This window comes from Etheostoma spectabile, chromosome 8 (assembly GCF_008692095.1).
Source record: "Etheostoma spectabile isolate EspeVRDwgs_2016 chromosome 8, UIUC_Espe_1.0, whole genome shotgun sequence".
Lineage (NCBI taxonomy): Eukaryota > Metazoa > Chordata > Actinopteri > Perciformes > Percidae > Etheostoma > Etheostoma spectabile.
In genome coordinates this window covers 28189157-28201659 of record NC_045740.1, presented here as the reverse complement: position 1 = coordinate 28201659, position 12503 = coordinate 28189157, and the positions used below count along the sequence as shown (strand labels likewise).

The following is a 12503-nucleotide window of genomic DNA, read 5'->3' as shown; positions in this document are numbered from 1 at the left end:
GAAGCATAGAAAACAGTAAAACAGATAAAGTTACCTATAATCGTCAGAAAAAGAGTTTTTGCACCACTACTGTGTATTAAAAGCCATTCTAAATAAAGAAGTTTTAAGTTTTGATTTAAAATGAACAACATCTCAAGTATGTCAACATCTCAAGTATGTCATCTATTTCAGCTTTAGTTTACGACTTACCCTTTGGAAAAAAGGGAAGGAAATTCAGCGTGGAATAGTGTAGAATATTAATCACGGTGAGCGGAAAATGCCAAGCAACAGTACAAAAAGTGCATTTTGCTTACATACCAGTCAAACAAACTACTGTCAGTAGTTTAACAGCTCAGCAGCCCATGAGCGGCTGTTTGTGTCTTTGTTCTATTTCTTTCTGTCCATTCTTCCCGTCTGAATGCATGTTTCCATGCTTACGTGTCTGCCTTACTGTCTTGGTGCCTTGGTGCATGTATATCTGTCCGCCTGCATTTCTGTCTCTGCCTCAGGTCCTGTGGGATTGTCACAAAGTGCTGATTACACACATGACAAGCCCCACTTCCTGCTAGCCTTGCATTATGGGGCTTTCAGGCCTTAAGAATTCCTTTACCAGGCTTGCTCTCTTTTTCCCTCCTCTCGCTCCTGTCCTCTTCTGTCTTCTCCTCTTTCCTCCCATTTCCCGGGGTTGAGCCTGTGGTGCTTTACCGCTTCATTCCCGTACGGGCTTTGAATCGAAACTGCTGACTTTTGGCTTATGCCGGAATCACAGCGCGCCGTGTTGCAAGGTTTTCCAGATTGTGCTTAGCTACAACTCCTGCTTTCTCTCGCTCTCTCCCTTGACCCCCTTTTCTTTTGTAAACAGTCCTTTATCACCAACTTTATCGAGCCAGCTCACACTGTGTAGCATGCGACAAAAAAGCCCATCTTGCTGTGATTTAAATGGATTAACATTTCCTCAGCTTGTCTTTTTCTGCGGCTGGCTCTCAGGGCATATAGACGGACTTAAGTTAGTGATTTATTCAGCTTGATTCATTTGCAAGGCTGGAATGCATCTTTGGCTTGTGTTTTTGTTGCTTCGGTGCTTGTTTATGATGAATGCAACAATGCCATATTGATTGTGTTCCCTCCCCTGTTGTTCATCGAACACGCTAAAGAGAGCAAATGAAAAATGAAAGCGGAGTCTCTGTATTTCCCTCCGCCCTTACGCATGCTTAATAAAAGGGCTAAAATTAGACAGTGTCTGGTGGAGCGAAGACTACTTGAGCTGAGCAAACGGTGTCTCTTAAAAGCATTTGTTTGCATCCAGGATTCTCCCAGGCTGTCTGCAGCATTCCACATGTCTCATTAATGGTCAAGACATGCTGAAGTTACCTACGCTTACATAATTACAGAATGACTGTTGGCTGTGAAATATTGCCCCTGTCAGGCATATTGATTTGGAAGGTGGATAGTGAAGCTGTGATATGAAATGTCAAGTTTTGCTGTAGCTCATTATATGGGCTCATTATCATTCTGTAACATGTAAATTTAGACAGTCTTATAATATGATCTCCCTATGACTCCTGATTAAAGCCTGCATAATAAGGGAGATGTTTATGTTGCTGTGTTGTTTGTCTAAATTGTGTACTGTGAAATTTAATGAACTCATTTCCAGTATTGTCACCAGCAGAACATATTATAGTCAAAAGAAGTAAGATCTGTGTGCCGGTAAATGCTGTAAATGATCAAAATCGTAGTCTAAATGTGCTTTGGGGGCATTTTTCTTATTATTTATTCTAAGAATTGGAGCATTGATTGCGTCTCTCTTCGCATTTTTCCCTCCCTCTAATTAATCAGGGCGCATATTTTAAAGACACATCCAAATCAGTTGTCCAATTTCCTTATTCTTCCATCGGCTCTCATCAATGATGAATGCCTCGCCATCCCTCTTATCTTGATCCGGTGCTTGTTTTGCATCTTTATGTGTGTATTGTTTTGTTAGAATATTGTTATCTTTCTGTTGTTTTTTTTTACCATGCCTGCTGTTCAACCCCCCCTCCTCCTCGGAGCACTTCCTCTCCCCTTGTTATTCCCATCAGCACCTCAACTCTCGTGATTTTTTATTTTGGTCCCATCATTCCTTTAGGCCACCAACCTGGTTCCCTCCTCCACCAACAATGCCACACTTTCCTTTACAAGTCCTGATGTCTCCATACTAAATTACCAATCTGCACTCTACCAGCCCTCTGCTGCCTCCATGGCAGCTGTGGCCCAGAGGAGCATGCCCCTGCAGCCGGGGGCTCCTCAGCTCTGCGCTGCCCGGCCAGACCCCTTCCAGCAGGCGCTCATCGTCTGCCAACCTGGCTTCCAAGGTAAGAACGTCCGACCAGTCAGTCTGCATTAGTGTGAATAGACAGAGGTGGGTTTTTGGTCGTCTGTGCAAAACATCAGATCTCAGCCGTGAGCACCTGCACTAAAACGGGCCATGAGATGAGGATTTTACTAAAAAAAAATGCATTTACCTGGTGCCATACATACAGCATTGGAGTCTCTTTTAGTTCTTTCTCTGTGTGCCTATCCTCCCCTTTTTTGCTGGCTTTTTGTCATTTTTTTTTACAGCTTTAGCCTTGCACCCCACAGGTTCCACACAAACAGTGATTCAATGTTAACTTGATGAGGCAATTAATCATTTTAAGAAAATTGAAAGTCTTTGTCTAAGGCTTATTTGTCTCCTCTGTTTTTTGCACTGGGAGGGCAGAATATCTCTAAGGCATTATTCGGTTTGTTTATTTATTCTTTTTATGGAATGGGTGTTAAAGAAAGCCATTATTAGAAACTGTTTGCATACTATTACCATGACTACTGTTTCTGTTTTCCCAAGTACTGTTGCTATGTTCAAACACAGAGGAAGGGTTTTGACATCTATTGAATGCACATAAATCTGTGTGCAAAAAAAACAACAACATGTTACATCTACTATCTCTTGCATGCCATCTGATCTTTTGCAGACGGCATGATGCTGTTTGTAAAGTGCTTCTTTACTTATTTCTTGACATATACTCTGAACATGTGCTTTATTTGTGCACAGGGCTGCAGGCGTCCCCTTCCAAGCATGCCAGTTACTCTGTGCGGATGGAGAACGCTGTTCCCATAGTGACGCAGGCCCCTGGTGCCCAGCCTCTGCAGATCCAACCTGGCCTGCTTACACAGGTAGGAAGAGTATCACAGAGAAGCAACTAATAGAGTTTTTTGGCTCTGTCAGACTTGGAACTGCTCACACTCAAAGGAAGCACTCTCCATCCTTTTTTTTCCTCATAAGCCTTCACTAAGAATAGTATCTATCGATGGAGGCTGGAAATCACTCAATGTTCCTGACCCTGCCCCTGCTGGCAGCTGTTTTTTTCCTGAGCGCATTCGGGCCAAGCTCTCCTGTGCATTGCTCCCTGCCTCTCTCTCGCTCTCTCTCTCTCTATCTTTCCTTCCCCTCGCTCGCTCTCCTTACTGTCCCCCTCTCCTGGAGGCTGAGGGAGGCTGCCACGGTCTGATGCACACAAAGGCAGGGGCCTTTCACACAGAGTAGGCCTTCACTTTAGCCTGTACAGCGAAGCTTGAGCTTTAGCTGCTAATGCACAGTTGGTAGAAGTAACAGAGAGTGACATCACTTTCTCTGCACACACACACACACACACATACACACACAGTGTCGACCACTTCCATCACCACACCACCTTTTTCCCTATGGAAATTTCCATGATGGCTTTAAATATCCCTGTGAATCCAGGGAGTTTTCAGCTCATCCTTATCTCCAGTTGATCATGCAGTAGGCAGGCCGAGGCAGCAAAGCTCTGTGTGTGTGTGTGTGTGTATACGTGTGTGTGCCTGTGTTTCTACGGTGGGTTAATCTGTCAGATACCAAATGGTGATTTGCTCCAGGGCTGCTTCCAAGTCAGGCGCTCCAAATTACAGGCCTCAGAGGATCCTGGGAGGTCAGGGGACGCTTGTATGAGGCTCTGCATGACCAGAAAATTCGCAACATCACCACCATCCATGGATAAGATGGCTCTATCAGACATACAATAAAATAAAACATAGATGTGTCATTAAGGAAAAGGTATATTACACGACCTGTTAATATCAAGTGTGGATCACACGTGCTCTGCAGTTATTCACCTCCGTCTGCACACATGTTAAATAAAGACAGGCAATAGTTAATACAAGCAGATGGTTTATATAGGCCAGCACACCTAATAACTGGGTGTGTGGTGTGTCTCTGTGTGTATCACTTTACAGTGGGAGGTCTCACAGACTCAGTTGAGTCCTTTTTGGCTCCTGGTTGCATTCTCCCCACCTGCGCTTTCAGCCACTCTCTGCTCTCTGTTGCCCGTGCACCCTTTTCCCACCTCGGAACTATGCAAGTTTAGCCCCAAGCTCCCTGGGTGTGCAGAGAGGGGCAGAGTGAAGGAGGCTCTAAGCAGGGAGGCAGGGAAACCAGCGGGACCTTTATCTGGAGCAGGAATGCAGAAAATGTGGAAACAATTGGGGAGTGAGAGCTGGGGCTTTCAAAGGCCCGAGGTGACAAAGGGTGTTCACCCAGGGAGTGTAGGTCGAGGTGGGAGGCGATGGGCCGCTGATAGTGATGGTGTACTCTGAGAAGAAAGAAAAGGCCTCTTAACTGGGTTACCATTTCAGGGCAGACAGGCGGGATACACAACACAGACGCCTGGTGAGAGAGGCATGTAGAGTGCCGGGAATGGAGATAGAGCGAGCAGGAGGAGGAGAAGCAGGAGATGGATGGGTGTATTACAGTCTCTTAATGGCATGTTGATAAAAGGCCTTGGATGTGGTCTGAGATGTGAAGACCTTCTCCAGCTCCAGAATATTCCATTAGAGACGCCAGTTATCAGCGCACAGACAAGGCAGCATTGCTGGCCGGCAGATGCCCCCAGCAGCACTTCAACCACAGGCTGGCTGGGGTGGACTTCGCAACCTGCCTCAGACAAAAACACTTCAACTTCGACAAGTCCGCAGAACCCAGATCAGCTACATTGTGTGAGAATATAATGAAAAGAGACAAAGCAAATATGTGATTACATAGATTGAAGTAAGATACAGTTGAAAGATGAATGTAAAAATAAAGTTTGTAGTAGTAGTGAATGCACAGACTATCTGCTTTGCATTTTAAATGGTGCCTCTCTCTCCCTCCCCCTCTCTCTCTCTCTTCATCTCTCTCTTTCTTTTCCTTTATTGAAACGTGTGTGCTGTAGCACACACTGATGGCACTGTAAATAGATGTGCAAATGGTATTAAAAGAACAATTCATTAGCCCTGACATTAAAGTGCTAATCAATAGAACTGCATTAAACTATTAGGGCTACACACACACACACACACACACACGGAAACGCACAAACAAGCTCGGGCATGCATGAACGCACACTCATCTTGGCACATCTTGGGGCATATTATGCCCGATTCTCCTCCTGTTCTGCATCAGAAATACAAAGTAGCCTCTTTCACAGCAGCATGAATAGGGCTACAAATTTAATTAGAACATAGGTTGATTTGACTCAAGTCAAACACATAATCACACTAACACGCAGACACACACACACATACACACACTCATATGCATGCAGACAAAGAAAGCAGCTTCTGTACATCTTTATTAAGTCCTGGTCTTATCTCTTTTGTCGATGGATGTCTCCTCAAAGCTGGCGGAGTTCATTTCGCATGCCGAGTAGCTGGTTTAAACCAGCTGTTAGGCACTTTTGAAAAGATACTGTAATTTATCACAACACCCTGAAACTAATCAGCCAAGTTCAAAGAGTTCCCTTCGTGTGTGCACTTATAATGTTTAAATTAAAAGACGCTTACAAAACTTGTCCCATGACAGACCTCACAACAAAATGAATGAATTTCATTGTTTGTATGTTTTGTTACATTTGTTTTTTTTATGTATCTACTGTGCCTTTCCTTTCAATCTCCATTCCTGGTCTTCTCCACCCTCTTTGTCTAACCCCCCACTCTGTGTTCTCCTACCTCAGCAGGGCTGGCCCAGCGGCACGCAGCAGATCCTGCTTCCTCCAGCCTGGCAGCAGCTCACCCACACCTCAGTCCAGCATGCCACTGTCATCCCCGACTCCATGGGCGGCACGCAGCCTCTCGCCAACTGGAGGTGAACACTGCTTTCTTTCTTTTAACTGCACCCGGCCAGTCTAATGATAAGTAAACCCTAACGGGTTTACATGTGTCACTTTAAAGCTGGAAAGATAAAGCACATGCCAGAAATCAAGTTTACACGCATAAAATCAAGGGGCGAGCCTGTAGGTCAGGTCAGATAAATTGATTTCAAAGGCCAGCAGTGGTTTTTATGGCTTTTATAGGTCAGGATGCGCTATAGGAAGATGGCATGGCATAAGACTGATTGACCGAGGAGCCTGTTCCTCCCTGACAGCTTGTCCTTTATCATCAATGAAGCGCAGTCCCCACGTGAACACTGGTGCTTTTACAGTATAAGAGCACATGTACCGTAGGGAGATGGGATATATGTACATGTAGAGCCATGTTGTCTATTATAGCCTGTAACTGTCACTGCAATGACTCGATGAATGGATGGATAGATGGGAGAAGGCAATCTGCTGGGAGATAAGGAAGAGGCAGGTATATAATGTGTATGCGGAGGACTTCTGGGGCCACGTATGCGCAGATTCATTCAGAGCTGTCCATCTGTGTCCCACCTCCCTGTCTCTCCCTCCCACCCCTTTCTGTCCAGCGGCAGCTCTGTCGTCCTCAGAGAGACGATTGGGAAAGTGTCGCACTTCCTCTGCAGAGCTATCGCTCCACAGCTGCTGGTGTCAGCTCCTCTGCCCTCCCTCTTTGCTCTCTCCCTCACTTGTTTCCTCTCCTTCTTTCGTCCCTTTTTTAGAAAAGTTAGCTGCTGCCACCCGCTGGCTTCTGTGGGGAAAAAAAATCTCCTGTCTTTCTTTTTTCCCCACCAATGTTGGGTTTGATTATCCTGATGTATAAATGTATTTTCTCCCCATTTAGTGCTTTGCAACTTCACTTGCAGGTTTCTTAGTGTTGTAGTAACATAAAAACTGTTATTTTTTTACAGGAATTCCCATCCTCACGGCAGCCATTATAATCCCATCATGCAGCAGCCAGCCTTGTTGGCTGGACACGTTACGCTCCCATCCAACCAGACGCTTAACGTGGGAGTGGCACACGTTATGAGGCAGCCCTCAACCAATAACAACTCCTCTTCCAAAAAGAACAAACAGCACCAGATGTCTGCCAGGTACTCTGACACTCATATGACTCATAATACTGTTCATCGCAAGATCATCACAAACAGATCATGAGGTCTCACAGCTTTTGATTTTGATCATCAGCATCTGTGTATTTTACCCTCTACTGTATGTGACACTTAACCTTTTCTCTATCTTTTTTTTTTTTTTCCATAAGGAACATGTCAGCCTACGAGGTGTCGTCCTCTCAGGCGGTGCTGTCTCCGCAGCGCTCCAAGCGGGTGAAGGAGAACACGCCTCCACGTTGCGCTGTGCTACAGAACGGCTCGGCGACCAACTGCCCGCCCACGCAGGGCTGTGTGGGTGGCGTGTGGGGGGCTAGCGAAGCGGAGCAGGCTTCCAGCACCACCCGCGATCATCAGCACCAGCACCACGTCCCCAGACAGACCATCATCATCCCCGACACGCCCAGCCCTGCAGTCAGCATCATCACCATCAGCAGTGACACAGATGAGGAAGATGACCACAAACAGAACAACAGGTCAGATTAATGGGGTTCCATTTCGCTCAGTCGGTACAGGCCGAGAAGTTGGATTATCAGTGGGATTACCAGTGCTTGTCACCGCTTTGACTCCGCAGGATAGAGACCTTTTTTCACCTTTACCAGCTCAACTAAGAAGGCAGCTTTCTGCCATTTCATTTTTCTATGTTTCAGTGATTACATATTGTTATAAGTTGTGTAGGATATAAGGCATTTTCAATGACATTTCTCTGTTTCTAGTATCATGATGACTGTGGCAGTGGTATTTTGCGACCATTGATCAAATCAATTGTTGTCGCTTGACAACAGAAATATTTGCCATGGACAACTCTTGTAGGCTGTTACATGCTGTACTGAAACACAAAGTAACCAATCATAGAGTAGGAAGAAAAAAAAAAATTGAAATTAAAAAGTTAGAAGTGTGTTGGTGACAAAGATTTTAAACTTGGCATACAGTATACAATTAAAGAGAGGATGTCTAATCTGATTACTAATAAGATGGCATAAGGCTATTCGAATATTGCTTTGAGGTTTACCTAGGTCGCTTGAGTTGATTTCTCAGTGACGTTCCTCTCTGGTCCCCTTCTTTTCCCTCAGTTCATCGTCAAAGCAGCGGAAGAATGTCATCAGTTGCGTGACGGTCCACGATTCCCCCGACTCCGACTGTTCCAGCAACAACAGCCCCTACAGTGTGGAGCACAGACACCCGAACAACAACAGCTACGACACAAAGACCACCATCCTGGACAACTACAACAATGGGAACCCCCGCACCATCATTATTCCCCCTCTGAAAACCCAGAGCAGTGAGGTCCCGATTGAGTGTGAGCGCCTGATGCCAGGTGAAGGACTGTAAAAGCTACTTTCCTCACCTGAAACACACTTTTATGCATAACAATAGTAACCATTGCGTTGTTATATATTATAGTAACTGCTTCCCAATTAACCCAACTTGTATCATCTCTTGTGCAGATGCAATGAACCATCAGAATACAGCTTACAAATTCAAATCCTCCAATGGAGTGGTGTCTGGCAATAATCACCTACAAGGGGGCGTGTCCTACCGACAGCAGCGCTCAGGGCCACACCCCCTCCAGCAGCAGCCTCTCAATCTTAGCCAGGTATGGGGAGACGTGGGTCATCACTACCAGCGTGTGATTATGAAACCGTGAATCTTTTAAGACCAGGTTATAGAGCAACTGTCTAGGGCTGTCCTCGACTAAAGAAATTCTTAATTGACTAACACTCACATGATTTTCTCGACTAATCAATTAGTTGATTTGATCGCCAGAGCTGTGCGTTTTGAGAGGTGGTTAAGACTAGAAAAGCACAATATAAATGTAGTTAATTAACCATCTGTAAAGCTGAGTTTTATCATGCAAAAAAACACCATTTTACTGGCTTCAACATTACATCTTGTGCTCACCAGAAATGTGCTCATAAGTTTGTTGGAAATGAACAATTAAGCATGAATAAGCTTAAAAAATGACTTATCAACTAAAGAAATCTTTGTCGACTAATACCAAAACCACAGATTAGTCGACTAATCGACTAAGAGGGGACAGCCCTACAGCTGTATATATTGCATTTAGTGTTAGTGTGTTACCTATTTAGCTTATTTTGGGAAATACGCTTTGTCATGTTGTGTGAAATGAGAAGATCGATACCACCCTGTGGGAAACCAGAAGCTACCACTAGCAGCCTGTTAGCTTAGCTTAGCACAAAGACCAGAACCTGGGGGAAAAACAGGTAGCCTGGCTACAAAAAAGAAAAATGACAATGATATTGATCCTGAGTAGTTTGAAATATCCTCTAGCAATACAACTGACATTCAGCCCTTGTATCATCTCCTCTTCCAGGCCCAGCAGCACATGGTAGCCGAGCGAAATGGTCATCGACGCCAGCAGGCCTACATCACCCCAACCATCGCCACTCAAGCCCCGTACTCCTTCCATCACAACAGCCCCTCTCACACGGGCAATGTCCACCCGCACCTGGCTGCCACACACCTACCCAGCCAGCCCCACCTCTACACCTACACAGCCCCTGCTGCGCTGGGCTCCACCGGCACCGTGGCCCACCTGGTGGCGTCGCAGGGCTCGGCGCGGCACCACGCAGTCCAGCACGGAAGCTACCCGCCAAGCATCGTCCACCAGGTCCCGGTCAGCATGGGACACCGCGTGCTGCCCTCGCCCACCTTGCACCACAGCCAGTACCAGGCGCAGTTTGCCCACCAGGCCTACATCAGCGCTTCACCCGCCTCCACTGTCTACACTGGATACCCGCTGAGCCCCACTAAGGTCAACCAGTACCCGTACCTCTAGAGAACCCACTGACTGACACTGGAGAGCCTGAGCCAGCGCTGCTGATGCTGCTGCCCCCGAAAACCCGGCCGCCCCGAACACCGTCAACATCCCAAACATCCTCTCCTCGACCTCAGACATAAACAGAGACAGAGGAACATGCAATCCTCATGAAACTGTCACGTATAACTTGAAGATATAACAACAGAGAGAGAGAGAAAAAAAAGAGAGTGAGAGCCTCTCTAGAAGGGAAAGATGAGGTTAAATTTAACAGGGGTACTGTTCAAGATGTGTTTTTTTCAATGATTTTTTTTTTTCTTCTGAAAGGGCCAGTTTTAGCTTTTTTTGGTCTATTCTTCACTTTATGAGAAAAAAAGTCTCATTAGTTATACAGGGAAGTTTGAAACAGGCCTTTCGGGACAGTGGAGGATCTCTGGTTGGTTTTCTTTTATTTTCCCCTCTTAAATTTGGGAAGTGACTGTGGAACAGGGGTTACTGACTGGAAGTTTGGAATCCCGAGAGATTTGGGACAAGGTGAAATACGGAAACCTGCTGCTCTTCAAAGAAAAAAAATATTGATGGCCTTGAACTGTCTTAATATTTCCAAATCATTCATGGTGTGGGGCGAACAGAGAGGCAACTCCCCACACTTCACCTTCTCCAGCCGAGGAGGCTTCTGGAAATATAACCAACAGAAGACAACAAACTTTTTAGTGTATTTATAGATATTTTTGTTCCTTTATGTTTCACCTTTATGATGATACTTCAGTTTTAGCTAGGTGTCTTAGCTGGGCCCCGTTCTTAGAATGTAGCAGTCTGCACCTGTTTGTTTTAAGAAGAAAACCTTTTTTTCCTTGATACCAATAGATTTATTTGTTCCTCTTTTTTTCAATGTGATTGCACAAAGTGGTTTATTATAACATAGGCATGTACAACGTGATTGTCTGTGTGTGCTACTGTCAGCCATGCGTGTGTAGTCCACCTCCTTAAAACTCTCTTCAAGTCTTTAGGTTTTGACCATTGTTCCCTCGTAGTGCCTTACATATATTATAACAACACAGTTTACTTGGCTTGGATCCTGAAAGCCACAAGAGACTATAGCTATACTTGTTTCCCTGGTTTCACATCCTAGTTGGGGCAGTTGTAGCTCTCTTCCAGGTGTAGGCTCAGCCCTTGCTGTAGCTTGTTCTTAATGACAGCATACTCTCCATGATGAAGATTAATGTCAGAGTTGATATCACGCCGAGCTGTTTTATTATGTGTGCATGAGATAAATTGCCTGGGGTACTTACCAAAGTCATAGATAAATTCTTGTTACATTTTGCTTAATGTAAATATGAAAATGTACAGTGTAGCTGTAGCTGTAAACATTTATAACACCCTAAATGTGGCTTTAGTTTGAAATATATTTGTTGTTTTTTATAATCACACACAAGGGAATTAATGCATCGTGATTAGGGAGCAGAGATATCAGCTCGGTATTCGTGTACAGGTAAAGAGATACAGTACAATGTGTGAGACACAGTAGAGGTCGTTTTTCAAGGTTTAAAGCTAGTCCGAGAGAAGGGCCTGACAGAAAGTGATGGCTGCCATGAGGGTGTTTCTGTGAGGCTATAGCCGGGCAGCAGAGAGGAGGCAGAGTACGGAGGGTTGTTTGAGAGAGATTCTGTGTAGGCACGAGTGAGGGAGCTGTTTGTGAGCATAGGGTCAGTTTAGGTAGGGACTGTGGTGGGCGGGGTGAAACGCTCTATCTTAAATGGGATTAAAATGGTAGCAAGTTGGCACTGAGCAGGTTGATAGTAACACTGAGCCCGGGGTGGTTGGTAGGAGCCGAATGGGCGCCACCGTACCTGAATGCACACTTCTAATTCTGACATGAGTCCTTTTGTTGTCGTCATTTGTTGCTGGTGTCGTGGATTTCTTCAGTAAAAGAGAATCGGAAGTTACTTGTTGCGCTTGAGGTTTGGGTAGCATCTCAGAGCTGCGAGGACAGAACAGAAGGGAAACGGCCCAGCATACACCTGGAAGGGCACCGCGTGGACCATTTGTTGCCACTGTCCATTTGTCTTCGAACCAGGTACACCACAGACATCGCCACGCCAGCCGAAACGGGATACCGGAACACTTAGAGAACCAATAGGGCTGTCGCTTTGTTTGTTCGCTGCTTGATTTACCAGACAGCTGATTTCTCTTTTTTTCTTTTTCTTGTAGCCAACGATACAAATAATCTCCTCTGTTCATTTGTCCTCATCAGCACTGCTGGTGGTTTTAGTGAAAGCCTTCCCCTTCCATTCATGGTATGCCATAGTACTCGCATTTGAAGTGATTTATTATTATTTCTGTTTAACTTAACATTATCTTGAACTTTTTTGACCTGGCTGTAGTACATGTTGTGTTTATTTTTTAGAGAGTGTTGCAATAATTCTTGTGGATGTTTTATCAGAGTGTGTGTAT

The 12503-nt window shown here is 45.2% G+C and overlaps 1 protein-coding gene across 4 annotated transcripts in view; it reads left to right on the top strand.

Annotated features, from left to right (window-relative positions):
* hipk2 (homeodomain interacting protein kinase 2) overlaps positions 1 to 12034 on the top strand; it is a 72596-nt gene extending 60562 nt beyond the window's left edge. The window contains exons 8-15 of one of the 4 annotated variants that reach the window (XM_032524419.1): positions 2201 to 2330; positions 3047 to 3168; positions 6003 to 6133; positions 7073 to 7255; positions 7423 to 7746; positions 8344 to 8588; positions 8719 to 8867; positions 9606 to 12034. In XM_032524419.1, coding sequence (XP_032380310.1) covers positions 2201 to 2330; positions 3047 to 3168; positions 6003 to 6133; positions 7073 to 7255; positions 7423 to 7746; positions 8344 to 8588; positions 8719 to 8867; positions 9606 to 10070 — 1749 coding nt within the window. In that variant the 3' untranslated portion in view covers positions 10071 to 12034. Of the gene's footprint in view, positions 1 to 2104; positions 2331 to 3046; positions 3169 to 6002; positions 6134 to 7072; positions 7256 to 7422; positions 7747 to 8343; positions 8589 to 8718; positions 8868 to 9605 lie in introns of all 4 variants that reach the window. The other 3 variants (XM_032524417.1, XM_032524418.1, XM_032524416.1) reach the window with 3 other exon arrangements.
* The last annotated feature ends 469 nt before the right edge of the window (positions 12035 to 12503 follow it).